This window comes from Chlorocebus sabaeus, chromosome 15, assembly GCF_047675955.1.
Source record: "Chlorocebus sabaeus isolate Y175 chromosome 15, mChlSab1.0.hap1, whole genome shotgun sequence".
In the NCBI taxonomy this organism is placed as follows: Eukaryota; Metazoa; Chordata; class Mammalia; order Primates; family Cercopithecidae; genus Chlorocebus; species Chlorocebus sabaeus.
Genome location: NC_132918.1, coordinates 19,484,198 through 19,504,324, shown reverse-complemented (window position 1 = coordinate 19,504,324; position 20,127 = coordinate 19,484,198). Strand labels below are relative to the sequence as shown.

At 39.1% G+C, this 20,127-nt stretch overlaps 1 protein-coding gene across 5 annotated transcripts in view; it reads left to right on the top strand.

The window, feature by feature from the left end:
* The window catches only part of PRKCI (protein kinase C iota), an 84,641-nt gene that overhangs the window by 43,577 nt on the left and 20,937 nt on the right, over nucleotides 1-20,127 (top strand). For 3 of the 5 annotated variants that reach the window (XM_037988570.2, XM_037988568.2, XM_037988569.2), the window contains 7 exons: nucleotides 2,467-2,552; nucleotides 4,983-5,123; nucleotides 8,607-8,661; nucleotides 10,221-10,279; nucleotides 16,128-16,304; nucleotides 17,401-17,498; nucleotides 18,126-18,212. In XM_037988570.2, coding sequence (XP_037844498.1) covers nucleotides 2,467-2,552; nucleotides 4,983-5,123; nucleotides 8,607-8,661; nucleotides 10,221-10,279; nucleotides 16,128-16,304; nucleotides 17,401-17,498; nucleotides 18,126-18,212 — 703 coding nt within the window. The remainder of the gene's footprint in view (nucleotides 1-2,466; nucleotides 2,553-4,982; nucleotides 5,124-8,606; nucleotides 8,662-10,220; nucleotides 10,280-16,127; nucleotides 16,305-17,400; nucleotides 17,499-18,125; nucleotides 18,213-20,127) is intronic. The other 2 variants (XM_073023464.1, XM_073023465.1) reach the window with 1 other exon arrangement.

Genomic DNA, 20,127 nt, shown 5'->3' with positions numbered 1-20,127 from the left:
TTTTTTAGTAGAGACGGGGTTTCACCGTGTTCGCCAGGATGGTCTCGATCTCCTGACCTCGTGATCCGCCCGTCTCGGCCTCCCAAAGTGCTGGGATTACAGGCTTGAGCCACCGTGCCCGGCCTGAGCTACCAGGTTTAACAAGCTCTTCAGGTGATTCTGATGCACACTAAAGTTTGAGAACCACCACTTAAAAGCTTCCCCAGGTCAGGAATTGTTAATCGAATTTATTTGGAATATCTAAGCCAATGATTACTATTAATGAGATACACTAAAAGAGTCCAACTACTCTTTGTTCTAATGTAATTTAAGTATGCAAACTTATGTTTGATTATAAGTTATTGCTTTTGGTATTTGGCATAATTTACTAATTGTGGATATTAGGCAACTCAATTTCATTTGTGGTTTATGCACATGCTCATGACTTTAGAAGGAATAGTGGTAAATGTTTTGCTTTGAATTAATTGAAATAGCTCTAAACTTTCAATTCTGTATTAAGCTATCCTAAGAGTTCTAATTGAGAGCATTGCAACTGGTCTTTAGTATCTTAATTTTAAATAGTAAACCCATTGCTACATTTGGTTTAAAATATGACTTTCGGAACCTAATGTAATCTTTCTGTGGTATTAACTATTACTGTTATTACCATTACTGTGGGATGTTATTAATGACTAATAGACAATATATATAATAATGATGGACTTAAAAGTATGAAGGTGGACTAGATTTGATCATTTGGAACCTCTTTCTCTAACTATACTTAAGAAACATATTAATATAAAGACCACTGGATGAAAAGTTGTTGGGGAAAAAGATACGCTTCTGGTACAAAATATCTCTTTACAGATAGTTACAAAGAGTGAAATGTACCTTTACAATGAAGAGATCTAGCAGTCAATACCTTTAATGATTATTGAACATCAGTAGTGGGAGTTGATATTCTGACATTTGTGTACCTCATGAAAGGTAATGAGATAAGAAATACACAACACTACCTATGTATTGTTTTTGCCAAAGGTATTTAATACTGCCTCTAATTGTAAGTAAACACACCCAGAATGTGGGATATAATATAAAACAACTAACCAGACTCTTTAAATAAATAATAAATAAATAAATAAGTCAACATCATGAAAAAGAAGTAGCAACAAATAAGGCAGAGTGAATGTTTTAGAATGTTAAGGAGACCAAAAAAGCATGATCAAATGCAGTCCCTGAATCTTGATTGCATCCTAGATAGAAAAAGTGAGCTTTGAAAGTCACTTTGGAGCTGGGCACAGTGGCCCACGCCTGTAATCTCAGCAATTTGGGAGGCTGAGGCAGGCAGATCACTTGAGGTCAGTGTTTGTGACCCGCCTGGCGAACATGGCAAAACCCCATCTTTACTAAAAATACAAAAATTAGCTGGGTGTGGTGGTGTGTACCTGCAATCCCAGCTACTTGGGTGGCTGAGGCAGGAGAATTGCTTAAACCCGGGAGGCGGAGGTTGCAGTGGGCTGAGATTGCACCACTGGATTCCAGTCTGGGTGATAGAGTGAGACTATGTCTCAAAAAAGAAAGTCACTGTGAGAGCAGTTAGGGAAGTTTGTATATGAATTGTATATTGGTCGATATTCAATTAATATTGATTTTCTAAGACATGGTAATGGTATTGTGGTTAGGTAGAATTGGGTCGAGTGGAGGGGTTGGAATATCCTTAATCTCAGACAATGGATACTTCGGTATTTAAGGGTATTTAAGTGTCATGATATCTGCATTTTACTTCCAAGTAATTCAGAAAAAAAAAAGTATGTTTTTTTATAGTGAAGAAAGTAAATATGACAAAACATGAATAATTGGTAAATCTCGGTGGAAGATGAAGGTGTCTATTCTTTTACCTTTCCTGTGGGATTAAAAGATGTTCAAAATAAAAAGTTGGAGGAAAATTTTTAAAAAGAAAAGCAGTAGTAGGCCGGGTGCGTTGGCTCACACCTGTAATCCCAGAACTTTGGGAGGCCGAGGTGGGTGGATCATCTGTGGTTGGGAGTTCAAGCCAGACTGACCAACATGGAAAAACCCCATCTCTACTAAAAATACAAAACTAGCTGGGCGTGGTGGCGCATCCCTGTAATCCCAGCTACTCGGGAGGCTGAGGCAGGAGAATCGCTTGAACCTGGGAGGTGGAGGTTGCAGTGAGCTGAGACTGTGCCATTGCACTCCAGTCTGGGTGACAGGTGACAGAGCAAGACTCCGTCTCACAAAAAAAAAAAAAAAAAGACAAGCAGTAGTAGTCAAATATTTATACCCTGTGGATTATTTTTGTCTGGTCCCTTGATGAATCTATTTTACTTTTTGACATTCACGTTTTTATCAGTATTTTTTTTTTCTTGCAATGAGTATCATGAAAAAAATTACAGACTTAATTATAAAATGACTTTTACTCACACTTGCTCTTTTTTCTTTTTTTAACTATTACTCTCTCTTCAGAATCCATCTACCGTAGAGGTGCACGCCGCTGGAGAAAGCTTTATTGTGCCAATGGCCACACTTTCCAAGCCAAGCGTTTCAACAGGGTAAACATAGCTTGTTGAATGCTGATAATGTGAGACAGCTATTTTTTTCCTTTCTGCTATGAAAGAAAGGTAGTTTGTTATTAAGTCTTGTTACACACTTTTAAATACATAAGTAACATGCTTACATTTCCAGTTTGCCTGAGGCAGTATGCCTATAATTTTTAATAGCATCTCTTTTCACTCTTAAAAACGCTCCAGGCCAGGGGTGGTGGCTCAGGCCTATAATCCCAGCACTTTGGGAGGCCAAGGCTGCTGGATCAGTTGAGGCCAAGAGTTCAAGCCTGGCCAACATGACAAAACCTTATCTCTATTAAAAATACAAAAATTAGCCAGGTGCAGTGGCGTGCGCCTGTAGTCCCAGCTACTCGGGAGACTGAGGCAGGAGAATCACTTGAGTCTGGGAGGCAGAGGTTGCAGTGAGCCGAGATTGTGCCACTGCACTCCAGCCTGGGCAATGGAGCAAGACCCAGTCTCAAAAAAAAAGCTCCAGATTGGATGATTAATTATTCCACATAATATACCCTAGCTGTAAGAAAATTGGATTTTAAAATATAGTTTAAGGCAGCCAGAAAACAAGCAAGGTTTATTTTCTTTATTTAATCTTTATTTTGCCAGTTAGTGTTGTAATTTGATTTTCACGGTTTAGAAAATAATAATAGCAAACACTTGTCTGGGTTGTACTATATACCAGGCACTTTTCCAAATGCCTTATATACATTGATTCATTTAATCCTTACAACAACCCTGTGAGATAGGTACTATATATTTCTACTTTATAGATGGCAAACCTCAAGTGCAGGCCTGTTAAGTAACTTGCCCAAGATCATACAGCTAGTAAGTGATAGAACCAAAGTTTGAAAGCAGCAGTCTGTCTTCAGAAGTAAGTTATTAATTTATTATTTATTTATTTATTTATTTATTTATTTTAAAGATGGAGTCCCACTCTGTCACCCAGGCTGGAGTGCAATGGCACGGTCTCGGTTCACTGCAACCTGCATCTCCTGGGTTCAAGCGATTCTTGTGCCTCAGCCTCTTGAGTACCTGGGACTACAGGCATCAGCCAACAGGCCTGGCTATTTTTTGTATTTTTAGTAGAGACAGAGTTTTACCTTGTTGGCCAAGCTGGTCTCAAACTCCTGACCTCACCTGATCCATCCGCCTCAGCCTCCCAAAGTGCTGGGATTACAGGCATAAGCCACCATGCCTGGCCAGAAGCGAAGTTTTTAAATACTCTTGATAACTGCAAATTTTTGGATACCATTTCCATTCTAAAATTAATGCCATGTCCTAAATTAATTAATGTAAATAGAAACCACCACCCAAAATCCCTCTCCAAACTCTTTTACTTCCAGTAGCACTGACATTTAAGAAGGCTTTGAGGCTGGGTGCAATGGTACCTGCCTGTAATCCCAGCAGTTTGGGAGGCTGAGAAGGGGGAACACGGAAGCCCAGGAGTTCGAGACCAGCCAGGGCAATGTAGTGAGATCCCATCTCTACAAAAAATACAGTCATTAGCGGGGCATGGTGGTGCACACCTGTAGTCCTAGCTACTCAGGAAGCTTGAGCCCAGGAAGTTGAGGCTGCAGTGAATCAAAGTGACTCCACTGGACTGCAGCCTGGCTGACAGAGCAAGACACTGTTTCTTAAAAATAAATAAATAAATAAAAAGAAAGACCGAATGTGGTGGCTCACACATGTAATCCCAGCACTTTGGGAGGCCAAGGCGGGTGGATCACCTGAGGTCCAGGAGTTTGAGACCAGCCTGACCAGCATGGTGAAACCCCGTCTCTACTAAAAATACAAAACGTAGCCAGGTATGGTGGCGCATGCCTGTAATCCCAGCTACGCTGGAGGCTGAGGCAGGAGAATCACTTGAACCTGGGAGGTAGAGGTTGCAGTGAGCTGAGATTGTGCTATTGCATTCCAGCCTGGGCAACAAGAGCAAAACTCCGTCTCAAATTAAAAAAAAAAAAAGGGAAAGAAGGAAGGAGGGAGGCTTTGAAATGAAAAGTCACTTTAGGTTATTGCTCTTTAAGAAAACAGAGCTTTGGTTTGACCTCTGAACAGCCTGCAAGGTTAATGTTTGCTTAGGAGTCCTTCGATGGCTTTTTCTGCCATGTATATTTCTAATTTAATTCACTTTTTCTGTTTTCATTATTCTGAACTTAATTATGTAAAGACTGAAAATTCTTAGACTTAGAAAGAGATGTGGTTGCAAGTTTCACTGTCTGTTTAAAATAAGCTCTGTTTTTCACTGACCTTCATAGCTTTTAAAAAATTATGTATGAGGAAGCTTTGTTTTGCTTTTGTTTTTGTTTTTGTCATGGGCTGACAGTTGACACCATGACAAAGGGAATGGAGTCAGCAAACTGGGAAATGATTATGACCTTCTTTTTGGTTAATAAAATATTGTTGAATTACTCTTTTCAGCGTGCTCACTGTGCCATCTGCACAGACCGAATATGGGGTCTTGGACGCCAAGGATATAAGTGCATCAACTGCAAACTCTTGGTTCATAAGAAGTGCCATAAACTCGTCACAATTGAATGTGGGCGGCATTCTTTGCCACCGGTAAGATACAGTTGTCTGTCTTGTCTTTTCTTTTCTTTTCTTTTTTTTTTAAGAGCGTGCTTGATAACACTACTGGAACAGAGTGCTAAAATAAGGAGGTGTTCAGGAATTACGACACAACAGAGTAGCTACAGAGTGTGGGTAGGAATACCTTATATTCCTGTTAACATACCTTGAACTTTGGAACTTCGAAATATCTGTGGTAATATTTGTTTGTGGGATACAGTTATCTTCTTTGACCTACTATAAATTCCTCTGGTCTAAATTAGGAAAATATAGAGAGAACCATTTAAGAGACTTTTTTCCCCTTTAATCTGAACATATTAGTTTATAGCTTTTTTTCTCCTTTAATCTGAACATATTAGTTTATAGCTCACATTATTCTGGCATCTCTCCTAAGCAGATATCAGGTAAGAAGAGTCAAAGATACCATGTTTGCTATTTAAAGTGTGAGATTACTGGGGAGGAAAGCATTTAAAATTTTTATTTATCAATTTCTATTTTAAGTATATAAGTAAAATATGTTTGTTATAGAAAAAATACAGAATACAGATGAATAAAAAAAAATTAAGTAAAAGTCCACATATATTCTACCATCTAAAGGTAATTGTCATTTGGTGGATATCCTTCCAGAACTTTTCCTGTGCAAATTTATATGCATAAACATTTTTAATTTTCCATATGGAAAAAATGTAAACATGTATAAGAGTAGGTAGAACACTATAATGAACTCCCATGTACTAGAGACCCAGCTCCAACAGTTATCAACTCATGACTAATCTTGGTTTCATCTGTACCCCCGTTCACTTAACTTCCCCTTGCCCTGTGTTATTTTCAAACAAATCTCAGACGTATTTCAGTATGTACCTCTAAAAGAGAAGGACTTTTTAAAAAACTAACTAAAAAACAAATTCCTTATGTCAAATATCCAGTAAGTGTTCTCATAAATATTATAGTTTTGTTTTTATAGTTTTCATTTTGAATCAGGATCCAAATGAAGTCCACCTGTACAGTTGATTGATCTCTTAGATTTTTTTTTTTTTTTTTTTTTTTTTGAGACGGAGTCTCGCTCTGTCTCTTAGATATTTTTAACTTACTGGTTCTGTCTTCATTTATCGCTCTCTCTTCTTTTTTTCCTTACAATTTAATTGTAAAAGAAACATTTGTTTGTCATTTACACTGTTGCAGAATTTGGCTCATTACTTCTCCATGGTTATGTTCAGTATATTATTGTCTTCTTTATTCTTTTGTCTTGTACAGTAGTTGGATGTCCAGGTTTAATTAGATTCTGGGGTTGGTTTGTTTGTTTTTTGGTGGGTTGTTTTTCAGTCAACTTTACAGAGGGTTGTTTATCCACCAGAGGGCACATGTGCTGGCATGTGTCTTTTTATTGTTGTTGTTTTGAGACAGAACCTCGCTCTTTCAGCCAGGCTGGAATGTAGTGGCACGATCTTGGCTCACTGCAACCTCCGCCTTCCGGGTTCAAGCGATTCTCCTGCCTCAGCTTCCCAAGTGACTGGGATTACAGGTGTGTGCCACCACGCCCAGCTAATTTTTGTATTTTCAGTAGAGACGGGGTTTTGCCATGTTGGCCAGGCTGATCTTGAATTCCTGACCCCAGGTGATCCACCCACCTCGGTCTCCCAAAGTGCTGGAATTACAGGTGTGAGCCACTGCACCTGGCCAATCTTAGTGAACTTTCTGGCAAATCTTACTTCCTTAAGGATCCAGAATTAGAATTACTGCATTAAAAGATATACATTTAAAAAGATACCTGGATGCAGCTTGTCTAAGTGCATTGCCTGTCGATTAGCCCTGCTCCACAAGGAACAGTCAAAAAAAGAAAGAAAGAAAAATACCTGGATGCATCTTTCTAAATTGTTCTTTTTTTTTTTTTTTTTTTTTGAGACGGAGTCTCGCTCTGTCGCCCAGGCTGGAGTGCAGTGGCCGGATCTCAGCTCACTGCAAGCTCCGCCTCCCGGGTTTACGCCATTCTCCTGCCTCAGCGTCCCGAGTAGCTGGGATTACAGGCGCCCACCACCTCGCCCGGCTAGTTCTTTGTATTTTTTAGTAGAGACGGGGTTTCACCGTGTTAGCCAGGATGGTCTCGATCTCCTGACCTCGTGATCCGCCCGTCTCGGCCTCCCAAAGTGCTGGGATTACAGGCTTGAGCCACCGCGCCCGTTAGAATTGTTATGCCATGTTTATTCATGGTACTTTCTTTGGACATTGTGAAAGCAGGTTATTACTGGTAGCTCTTTGATATTAGAATTCTTTAATTAGTTCATATAAGCTTAGGAATGGGTTTGTAGTAAAGGGGAAAATCCAATCTTTTTTTTTTTTTTTTTTTTTGAGACGGAGTCTCGCTCTATCTCCCAGGCTGGAGTGCAGTGGCCGGATCTCAGCTCACTGCAAGCTCTGCCTCCCGGGTTTACGCCATTCTCCTGCCTCAGCCTCCCGAGTAGCTGGGACTACAGGCACCCGCCACCTCGCCCGGCTAATTTTTTTGTATTTTTAGTAGAGACGGGGTTTCACCGTGTTCGCCAGGATGGTCTCGATCTCCTGACCTCGTGATCCGCCCGTCTCGGCCTCCCAAAGTGCTGGGATTACAGGCTTGAGCCACCGCGCCCGGCCGGAAAATCCAATCTTAAGGAAAAACAGAAGGCTGAATATTTCCAACATAATTTATATAGATTACTGTTAATATTTTTAAGTATTATTTGGTGACATATGGAAGGAAAGGGGGCAGGGTTAGTGATTATATTGGAAATTTAGGATGGGGTTAAATGCATTTAAAAATCCTTAAGCTTACTTATGAGCCTGTGTTTAAGGCAGCCTTGAAGTGTTAACTGTATCATTAATGTTCTTTCTCAAGTTTACCTTTTCCTGCTGGTATTCATTAAATGTGAGTCTAAGAATAAATCAGTAATAACTTGGGTTTGAATTTACCTTTTTCCTGAGATTATTCGCCGTTATTTAGGTAAGTTAGTTTCTAGGAAGTATTTTTTTTCTCTTTTTTGGGGCCACTGACACCCTTGAGAATCTTCAGGAAAATGAGAAACCCACAAAATTTTACATGTAATTTTAAGGTGTTTTAGATATCCTGAAATCTACCCCTGGGCCCCAGCTAAAGAATGCATAGTCCAGACACTTATTTTTGCCAAAGATTTGAAGTGGAACTTGAAGGAAGAATAGGTAGTGTTGAAGAAAAACAAAGCAGAATATATGGCAGTTTAATCTGATTTCTAATTGGTGGTCTGAAATTAGTTTTGTATTTTCTTTTCTGTAAAATGTGACTAACATTACCTCATTCATAGCAGTATTGTATAGTTTCATAAAACAAAATTAAGAGTAAATATATTCTCACTTGTTATATTCTTTCAAAATTAAATTTTAATATGCTGTGTATTGTTGAAATAGTGTTGTTTCTGGGTGTAATAGAGGTACTCCACTGAGTTACTGTGTCTTTGGAAATGTTTGTAGGAACCAGTGATGCCCATGGATCAGTCATCCATGCATTCTGACCATGCACAGACAGGTAAGAGCGGGTACTGGCACAACCCATTGTTCATTCACAGAGTAGCATGTAAAGACTTACTTAGGTGACTCTCTTACCCAAGTTTAACAACATTTATTTCTTTCCAATTAAAAGTAAATACATATATTTCGTAGTGGTAAAATCACACAATTTAACATACACATTTGGCATTTTTAAAAGACAACTGTGCGCTGGGTATGTTGGCTCACACCTATAATCTCAGCACTTTGGGAGGTAGAGGCAAGAGGATCCCTTGAGCCCAGGAGTTCAAGACCAGCCTGGCCAACATAGGGAGACACTGTCTCTATTTAAAAAAAAAAAAAAAAAAGTTATGTAAACCACAACATATGACTATTTTTTCTAGTTCACATAAATTTCTTTTGAGACTCCTTTAAATTCAGCAAACTCAGTTTTTTTCCATAATGAAAACCATGAAGCTGATTTTGTGACCCATGTTGACTGTGTTCAGGTGACTTGTTTTTTTCTTTTTCTTTCGAGACAGAGTCTTGCTCTGTTACCCAAGCTGGAGCGCAGTGGCGCGATCTTGGCTCACTGCAACCTCTACCTCCCAGGTTCAAGTGATTCTCCTGCTTCAGCCTCCCAAGTATCTGGGATTACAGGTTCATGCCACCATGCCCAGCTAGTTTTTTTGTATTTTTAGTAGAGACGAGGTTTCACCATGTTGGCCAGCTGGTCTCGAATTCCTGACCTCAGGTGATCTGCCCGCCTTGGCCTCCCAAAGTGCTGGAATTACAGGTGTGAGCCACTGCGCCCAGCCGAAGTGACTTGTTTTTCTTAAAAGCTTTATTATCAGAAGTAGAAATTAGGTGAAAGATAGAGAGATGCAATATAGGAAATTCCAGGAAGATGGTGTAAGTGAAAATGTTAGATAGGTACAAAACCTTAAACACGTATCTGGGAAATTTAGAGAGCAGTGAAAGGAGGTAGAACAGCATGATCTTCTTTGGACTAAATCAAGAAAGGGAAAACAAGGGAGTTTTTCTGGAAAGACAAGATGCAATCTCGTAGTCATAGAAGGATCAGCTCTATGAAATGTAGGCTGTGTTTTTTTGCCCCAAGTAGCTTTAAGAAGTAGAAGTTCCATTCTTGTCTGTTCTTTACTTGACCATTGTGGTAGTCAGGAAAATTTTGAGCACAATGGAGTGAGAAGTGAAAACCAGAGGTCTTGTATCTCTGTGTCTTAATCATAGTAAAAAGTTTAAGCATATCTTACAGAGTCATTCATTTAGAAGGAAGTGTTTGATTAATTTGTAAAGAAGAGAAATGTTTTAAAAATAACAAAAGTACTTGTTAAATGCAGTACTTGGCTACCAGGTTGTAATGCTTGCTCTCTTTACCCTCACTAAAGATTGGGATTTAACTATTGTATTTACATACAATTTGTTACTAGTAGGACAGGTATTCAGTTTTAAATAAGAAAATTTATTCAGAAGTAAAATCTAAAATAAAAATCAGGAGATAATTTTTATTTCAAACTCATTAATGGTTGCTGTTTTTTTCTCCCTGTACCTTTTTTTTTTTTTTTAATGGGTTTTTAGTAATTCCGTACAATCCTTCAAGTCATGAGAGTTTGGATCAAGTTGGTGAAGAAAAAGAAGTAAGATAATTTGTCTTATTGTACATTATGTCATTAGTTTTTTAATAAGGCTCAGGAGTTTAAAAGTTTGACATATTGACCTACTGAAACTTTAGATCATAATGGTGAAATACAAAAATGATTTGTGATGATTCCAGAGTTTTGTTCTCATTTAATTTACTAATTAAATCACTAATTTAAACTAGGAAATAATTTAGTGGGATAGCTTATTTTCATTTTAAAATAGCTGAATCTAAAAATCACAATGTATTTGATACTGTTTAAAATACTTGGTAGTATTGTTTAAAATATGTAGTAGACCCTTCCATTTTGTGCCTGAATTGCTTATTTAGATAACAAATGATTAAACATGTTAACTGTCATTATTTTTTGACTATTAAGTATTTTATCAGTTTTTAAAACAAAACAAATTCTTAATTAAAATTATTTGATTACAATAATAATCAGGTTTTTGAAAAAAGCTTATAGTGAAAAAGATGATAATGTCTCATACCTTCCACTCCCAGTTTGACTTCTTAGCAACCTTTTAAACCATTTCTAGTTACATCCATAATGTTTGTATTTCTTTTTTTTAATTTTTCATTTCTGTGTATTTCTGGACATGAAAGGTTTAGTTCACACTGTCTCTTTTTCCCATATCTTTCTTTTTTTTTGAGTTGGGGTCTTGCTGTGTTGCCCAGGCCGGAGTGCAGTGGTGTGATCAGGGCTCACTGCAACCTTGAACTCCTGGGCTCAAGTTATCTTCCCATCTTAGCCTCCCGAGTAGCCAGGACTGTAGGCATGCGCCACCACACCCATCTAATTTTTTCATTTTCTGTTTTATAGAGACAGAGTCTCACTATGTTGCCCAGGCTGGTCCCGAACTCCTGGCCTCAAGCAGTTCTCCCAGCTCAGCCTCTCAAAGTGTTAGGATTACAGGCATGAGCCACCGTGCCCAGCCAAAAATTTCAAACATAAATAAAAGTAAATAGAATAATATAACAAAGCCTTTGTATCTATTGTTAGTTAAAACAACTATCAATTCATGGCCAGCCTTATTTTGTCTACTCACTTCCCTCACTCCTGTATTATTTTGAAGAAACCTATAAGTCACCTGTTTGATGTTATGTTTTAGTTTCTTGTTCTGTTTGTCTGAAAAAGTCTTTTTTTCTTTTTAACTTTTTTCTTTTTTTTTTTGGTGAGACAGGATTATTGCACAGGCAGCCGTGCAGTGGTGCAGTGATGGCTCACTACACCTCAACTTCTTGAGTTCAAACAATCCTCCCATCTCAGCCTCTCAAGTAGCTGGGACTACAGGCATGTGTCACCACTGGACCCTTATCACCATATACAAAAATTTACTCAAGATGGAATAAAGATTTAAATGTAAGACCTCACACTATAAAAATCCTAGAAGAAAACCTAGGAAATACCCTCTCAACATTGGCCTTGGCAAAGAATTTTTGGTTAAGTCTCCAAAAGCAATTGCAACAAAGCCAAAAATGGACAAATGGGACCTAATTAAACTACAGAGCTTCTGTGCACCAAAAGAATCTACCAATAAACAGACAACCTACAGAATGGGAGAAAATATTCACAAACTATACATCCAACAAAGATCTCATATCCAGAATCTGTAAGGAACTTAAAAACAAAAAACAACCCCATTTAAAAATGAGCAAAGGGCCAGGCATGGTGGCTTACATTGGTAATCCCAGCACTTTGGGAGGCAGAGGCAGGCAGATCACTTGAGGCCAAGAGTTTGAGACCAGCCTGGCCGATGTAGTGAAACCCCATGTCTACTAAAAATACAAAAAAGAAAAGAATTAGGGCATGGTGGCACACACCTATAATCCCTGCTACTTAGGAGGCTGAGGCATGAGAATCATTGGAACTGAGGAGGCAGAGGTTGCAATGAGCCAAGATCATGCCACTGCATTCCAGCCTGGGCTACAGAGCAAGACTCTGCTTAAAAGAAAGAAAAAAAAGGTGGGGGGGAGCAAAGGACATGAACAGACATATCTCAAAATAAGACCTATCAGCAGCCAACAAACCTGAAAAACCATTCATCATCACTAATTATCGAGAAATAGAAATCAAATCCACAGTGAGACACCATCTCACACCAGTCAGTATAGCTGTTACTAAAAAGTCAACCTGGGCGTGATGGCTCACACCTGTAATCCCATCACTTTGAGAGGCTGAGGCGGAAGGATTGTTTGAGCCCAGGAGTTCAAGAGCAGCCTAGGCAACATAGTCTTTACAAAAAAATAAAACATTAGCCAGGTCCAGTGCTGTGCACCTGTAGTACCAGCTCTTCAGGAGATTGAGGTGGGAGGATCGCTTGAACCCCAAAGGTCGAGGCTGCAGTGAGCTGTGATTGCGCCACTACAGCCTAGGTGACAGAGTGAGACACTATCTCAAAAAGAAAAAAAAAAAAAAAACTCAAAAAACAACAGATTCTGGTGAGGCTGCAGAGAAAAGGGAATGCTTATACACTGTTGGTGAGAATGTAAACTAGCTCAGCCACTGTGGAAAGCAATTTGGAGATTTCTTAAAGAACTTTAAACAGAGTTACCGTTTGACCTAGCAGTCTCCCATTACTGGGTATGTACCCAAAGGAAAACAGATCATTCTGTCAAAAAGACACATGCACTTGTATGTTCATCACTGCACTGTTCGCAATAGCAGAGACATGGAATCAACCTAGGAGTCCATCAATAGTGGAGTGGGCAAAGAAAACATGAAACCATGTGTTTTGTGGCAATATAGATAGAACTGGAGGTCATAATCCTAAACGAATTAACGCAGGAACCGAAAACTGAATACTGCATGTTCTCACAAGTAGGAGCTAAACATTGAGCGCACATAAACATAATCATAGGAGCAGCAGACGCTGCTTGCGGCGGGGGCAGCATGGGTTGAAAAACTACCTATTCAGTACCACGTTCACTACCTGGTTGCAATATACCCATGTAACAAACACACACACATAGCCCCTCTAAGATAAAATTTGAATTTAAAAAATATTACAAATAACACTTTTACTGTTTCTCTAGAAAATGCAGTGCTTGGCACACTTTAAATTCATTCCTCTTCCATTCCTGCCTTTGGGTGCTATTATTGTCAGAGTTTAAAATTCTGTGTGTGTGTGTATTTGTTTTTTTAAACAGTTACTCCTTATGTAGATTTACCCATATTTTACCCTTTTTGTTTTTTGTTCCTTCCTACATCTTTGTTCCTCTATCTGAGATCATGCTTTTTCCCCTTCAAGAACTTTAGTTTTTCCTTTAGTGAGTGCCTACTAGTGATGGATCCACTCAGTTTTTGTCTGAAAATGTTTTTCTTTCACTTTCACTTTGTGAGCTGCTTTTGCAGGACAGAGAATTCTAAGTCAGCTGTTTTCTTCTCTTTTAGGCCCTTTGAAGATGATGTTTCACTGTTATGTGGCTTCTGTCATTTCATTCAGCCTTATTATTGTGTCCGTGAAGTTTACTTTGCTCTTTTTTGCTCCACTTGATTCTCTCTTATAGTTTCCAGTTAGCCATATTTCAAGTCTATATGTTGACTTATTTTCTTACAATTCTCTTCTTTGTTAACCTGCCCGAACGTGGTTTGTTTTCACTCTGCTTTATTTATCCTTGTGTGTTAGTCTGTTTTGTGTTGTTACAAAGGAGTACCTGAAGGTTGGGTGTTGCGGCTCAAGCCTATAATCCTAGCACTTTGGAACTAGAGGATCATTTGAGGCCAGTAGTTCGGGACCAGCCTTGGGAACTTAGCAAAACACCCCATGTCTACAACAAATAAATAAAAATTAGCTGGGTGTGGAAGCACATGCCTGTAGTCTCAGCTGCTTGGGAGACTGAGGCAGGAGGATCACTTGAGCCCAGGAGTTCATGGCTGCAGTGAGCTATGTTCGTGCCACTGTACTGCAGCCTGGGTGACAAAGCAAGAACTTTTCTTAAATAAATAAATGAAGGAAGGAATAAAGGGATACCTGAGGCTGGGTAATTTATACACGATTTATTTGGCGCACGGTTCTGCAGGCTGACCAGTAAGTATTGCACTAGCATCTGCATCTGTTGAGGGCCTCAGGAAGCTTTCAGTCTTGGCAGAAGGCAAAGGAAAAGCAGGTGTGCCACATGGCAAGAGAGGGAGCACCAGAGTCAGGGGAGGTGCCACACTCTGAACTCACTCATTAACCACACAGGAATGCACAAAGCCATTCATGAGGAATCTGTCCCTGTGACCCAAACACCTCCCACTAGGGATCACATTTCAGCATGAGATTTGAGATTTGGAGGGATCAAATATACAAACCGTATCACCTTGTTACCAAATCAAATTATTGTTATTATTATTATTATTATTGACAGGATCTCACTTTGTCACAGAGGCTGGAGCGCACTGGCACAATCACAGCTCACTGCAACCTCGACCTCCTTGGCTCAGGTGATCCTCCCACCTCAGTCTCCCAGGTAGCTGGGACTATGGTGCACACCACCAACACCCAGTTATTTTTGTATTTTTTGGTAGAGATGAGGTTTATCTCCACATTGCCCAGGCTAGTCTTGAACTCCTGGGTTCAATCAGTCCACCTGCTTCAGCCTCCCTAAGTGCTGGAAATACAGGCATGAACCACTGTGTGCAGCCCAAATTATTGTTTCTAAATTTTTCAGTTGTCGTTCTCACTCAGTTTTTCTAATACCCTTCTTTCAGTTTTGTGCTTGCAGGTTTCTTTATCTTTCTCAGAATTTCCTCTTTTCTTGGTATTCTTCACTTCAGAGATTTCATACTTTATTCTCATGGGTCCCTTGTGTGTTGATGATTTTGCAGGCATCTAATAAAAGACTGTCTTCAGGCTTCTCTGTAAATTGCCAGAAGCTTACATTTGTAGTTGTGAATGAATTTTAAGGCTTACTATGTCGTCCCAGAGGGGCCTTGGTATTCTGTGGAAAATAATGTCTTCCATTTGCTGAACTACTTCTTGCTTGTTGTCTGTCTATAGCATCCAAAAACACCTCTGAATGTGCGCTTTCACTAGCTTACATTTTATGCATCAAGCTTCCAGCAGACTCTTTTTTTTTTTTTTTTTTTTTTGAGACGGAGTCTGGCTCTGTTGCCCAGGCTGGAGTGCAGTGGCCGGATCTCAGCTCACTGCAAGCTCCGCCTCCCGGGTTTACGCCATTCTCCTGCCTCAGCCTCCCGAGTAGCTGGGACTACAGGCGCCGCCACCACGCCCGGCTAGTTTTTTTTTTTTTTTTTTTGTATTTTTTAGTAGAGACGGGGTTTCACCGTGTTAGCCAGGATGGTCTCGATCTCCTGACCTCGTGATCCGCCCGTCTCGGCCTCCCAAAGTGCTGGGATTACAGGCTTGAGCCACCGCGCCCGGCCCAGCAGACTCTTTCATCTTGATGTCTCATTATAATTTCTGAATTTATTATGAAAAATCCAATCGTTCTCTCCAGTACTTTGTCAATCTTATCCTAGCCACACACTTGACGTTCCCTGTCAGTGGTACCCCCAATCTCTTGATCACCAAGGTTAATGTGTTTTTTAAATTCCTGCATCTCTATTGCCTCTATACCTGAAAGTTATCATATCCTTTTTAAGACATCCTTCAATATTTTTGTGATTTCAACTCCCTCCCCATTCTTATTACCATCCCTCTTATCTCAAAATTCATCCATATAATCTGGGTAGTTAGATTATATGGTTTGGAATGACATTTGAAAAATATTAAGAACTTAAAACATATTTCTGTTAGGAAAATATCTTTAAATCGTTATAGGTACAACTAGGTGTTAGAAATATAATGTACTATGCAAAGCATTTCCCATTATAACTCTGATACAAATGTTCTGAACAGGCAATGAACACCAGGGAAAGTGGCAAAGCTTCATCCAGTTTAGGTCTCCAGGATTTTGATTTGCTGCGGGTAATAGGAAGAGGAAGTTACGCCAAAGTACTATTGGTTCGATTAAAAAAAACAGATCGTATTTATGCAATGAAAGTTGTGAAAAAAGAGCTTGTTAATGATGATGAGGTAAGCACTGCGTATTTTATTGTTTCTAAACTGCTTAAGAATACTATTTTTGGCCGGGCGCGGTGGCTCAAGCCTGTAATCCCAGCACTTTGGGAGGCCGAGACGGGCGGATCACGAGGTCAGGAGATCGTAGACCATCCTGGCTAACACGGTGAAACCTCGTCTCTACGAAAAAGTACAAAAAACTAGCCGGGCGTGGTGGCGAGCCCTGTAGTCCCAGCTACTTGGGAGGCTGAGGCAGGAGAATGGCGTGAACCCGGGAGGCGGAGCTTGCAGTGAGCTGAGATCTGGCCACTGCACTCCAGCCTGGGCGACAGAGCGAGACTCCGTCTCCAAAAAAAAAAAAAAAAAAAAAAAAAAAAAGAATACTATTTTTTCTTTTTTTTTTTTTTTGAGGTAGAGTTTCACTCTTGTCACCCAGGCTGAAGTACTAGTGGTGCAATCTTGGCTCACTGCAACCTCTGCTTCCCAGGTTCAAGTGATTCTCCTGCCTCAGGCTCCCAAGTAACTGGGATTACAGGCATGCACCACCATGCCCAGCTAATTTTTGTGTTTTTAGTAGAGATGGGGTTTTACCATGTTGGCCAGGCTGGCCTCGAACTCCTGACGTCAAGTGATCCGCCTGCCTCAGCCTCCCAAAGTGCTGGGACTGTAGGCCTGAGCCACTGCGCCCGGCCAAGAATACTATTTTAAAGAAAACCTCTATGTTTGTGCTTTATTATCTCGTTCTGCTTTTCTAAATATGTGCTAAGTAAATGAAATATATTATTTCAGTTTACTTTTCTTATAGACTGTATAAGATATTTAAAGTAATTTGATTATTATTAGATTTTTTTAGAAAAACAAAAATCAAACCACATTGTTATCAGGAGAAATACTTGAGCTTTGTAAAACTTTTCTAGACAGTTTTATAATACTGAAAGATTTACTAGTGGTATTTTTCTCTTTGTTTGTAAATTTTCGTTTCATGATTATCAAAGGTTTTGATATTTAGCCTAGTTAACCATTGCATTTGCAACCATTGAATTGCTCAGAGCAAATTTATCATTAATTGTGGTATCAGTTTGACATAGCGTTCTTACATGTTTCAAAACAGGATATTGATTGGGTACAGACAGAGAAGCATGTGTTTGAGCAGGCATCCAATCATCCTTTCCTTGTTGGGCTACATTCTTGCTTTCAGACAGAAAGCAGGTAAGATTGAAAGATAATAGAATGATTACTGGGCTTCATATTTTTGGTCATATTACACAGTTAGAACCTTCCTGCTCTAATTCATGAAGTAGACATCATGGAGGACGCAACAGTGTTAGGCTTGTAACTTCCTGCTAATAATACTCACATCAGTGATATCAGTTTGATATTAGATCAGCATTAGGAAATGACCTACTTTAGGCAGAAAAAGAAATAGCCGTGTCATAATTATGGCAATAGAAATCCAACCTTTTAAATATCCCCAATATTCTAGTTTTATGACTTAAAATTTTCTAGAGTTTAACAAGGAAGAAAAATACCTTGACAGTCAAAAATTACTTATTTAGCAAATGCTGAAATTAGGATATTAATGAGTAACTCTGGGTTGCAAGTGGTACTACTTTAGAACAGAAGTAGTCGGTTACAAAATTATTATCATGCTGGTTTACTTTCTTGTATCTTCCGTATCTTCCGTACCCTAGATACTCTTTGTTTCCGCCAAAATTTTGGCATGTTTTTAAAGGCTAAATAGTAGAGAATGCTGTCTCTTGTGATGGTTTCTGAAAATGCAAAGTTACACTACCTTATTTTGGATCTTGATTTCATGGGTTCTCCCCTGTGTTTTAGATTGTTCTTTGTTATAGAGTATGTAAATGGAGGAGACCTAATGTTTCATATGCAGCGACAAAGAAAACTTCCTGAAGAACATGCCAGGTGAGTTTTTGTTTACTGTTTGTGTTGTTTTCTTTTCGGGGCCTTGTGGCTTTTTTTATGTGCAGTGGTTGAAACAGTAGATAAATAATTTATTTTTCTACAATTAATTCTTTGTAAGTCATGCAGAGGCTGAGCTAAAAGTTACTTTACATTATATATGTAAGTGTAAAACACTTATATATGTGTAAAACAATTATAGTGTATATGATTTTACATTTATACACATACATGTACATACACATGTACACAGTGCTTCCTAAGCAATTGAAAAGTGTTAACAGTATTAATAGGGAAACCTTTAGTCTACTAAAACCAATCTTTTTCAAATATTTTGTCTGTTTAGCATCAGCCATTTAAATAATTGAGACTAATAAACAATTAGTCTTTTCAGGTTTGTAGTGGTCTCTCAGAGAGTTTTTCACGATAAAAGTGCTATTCATACATACTTGAGAGTAATTAAATGATCCCTCTGGCTGGGCACAGTGGCTCACACCTCTAATCCCAGCACTTTGGGAGGCTGAGGTGGGCAGATCACCTGAGGTCAAGAGTTTTGAGACCAGCCTGACCAACATGGTGAAACCCCATCTGTACTGAAAATACAAAAATTAGCTGGTTGTGGTGGCAGGTGCCTGTAATCCCAGCTACTCAGGAGGCTGAGGCAGGAGAATTGCCTGAACCCGAAAGGCGGAGGTTGCAGTGAGCCGAGATCGCACCACTGCACTCCAGCCTGGTGACAGAGCAAGACTCCGTCTCAAAAAAAAAAAAAAAAAAAAAGAGTATTGAATATTAATTTTGTGCCCTTAATTTGATATTAATATACAAGATTGTAAATTGTTTGTGTGTTGGAAGAGATAGGTGGGAAGGGATCATGGCCTTGAATAAAAGGTTTAATCCATCAGTACTGTGTTTTGTTTCTTATTCATAATCAGCGGTAATTCTCACCCTTTCCTACTTCACAAGAGTAATGCCAAAATGAAGCACGTGAGTTTGTATATGCATGTAATTATCATGCAGGGAACAAATATTAGAAATTTCATTTAAATTAAAAACTTTTGGAAAATTTGCTACTTCATTATTGCTTGTCAAAAAGTGATAATCTTTAATTTCATAAGAAGATATAAATTGTACTTATCTAATCTTGAGGCCAAGCTGGGTTTTTTATTTGGGTTTTGTTGTCGTTCTGGTGTTCATTTATTTTCATTGTGTATTTATGCCTTATCAAATGGTCACCCTTCTAGCAGAGCCACAGATGATACTTTGAATTGCAAACATAGCCAATATTTGTTCCTTGTTTGTTCAGTTGAATGTGGGAAAGCTAGTCTGGTTTTTACTATATTAATGTACCAGTTCTGGTTTTATACCATCTCTGCTTTTGTAAGGACGAAAGCCCAGGATAAGGGCTTAAGTTCCCGAATCACAGAATTAAGTAGCTCGAAGGTGTATGTTATGTCCCTCCACACATGATCATGATAATATGCCACCAAAGCAGCCAGACATCAGCTCAGGCGTTCCATTTTCATTATTCAGGCCAGAAGTTCTGGGTTGTCACCAGTGAGTTGGTAGCAGTTTTTTTAAGTTCTTCGTTTAATATTGAATTTTATAGTTGTAGAGTATTTTCATTTAATTCCTTTTCTAAAACCTTCATGAGGATTTTATGGTTTTGAGTAGTCAACTCGTAGTATTCTTTCTATTCTCGACCCCATCAGTGGTTCTTAGCCTTCTCGGGGGATCATGGGTCCCTTAGAGAAGTGATGAAGCTTTGAGGACTCTGTAGATACAGTGCATATACATTTGTGCATACACCTTTGCCCCCAGTTGTAGAAGTATGGACTGCCTGAAGTTCACCCAAGGACCCAGATTAAGAACCCCTGTTTGAGACTTATCAAATTAATAGCTTTATGAAAAATGTGAGTTT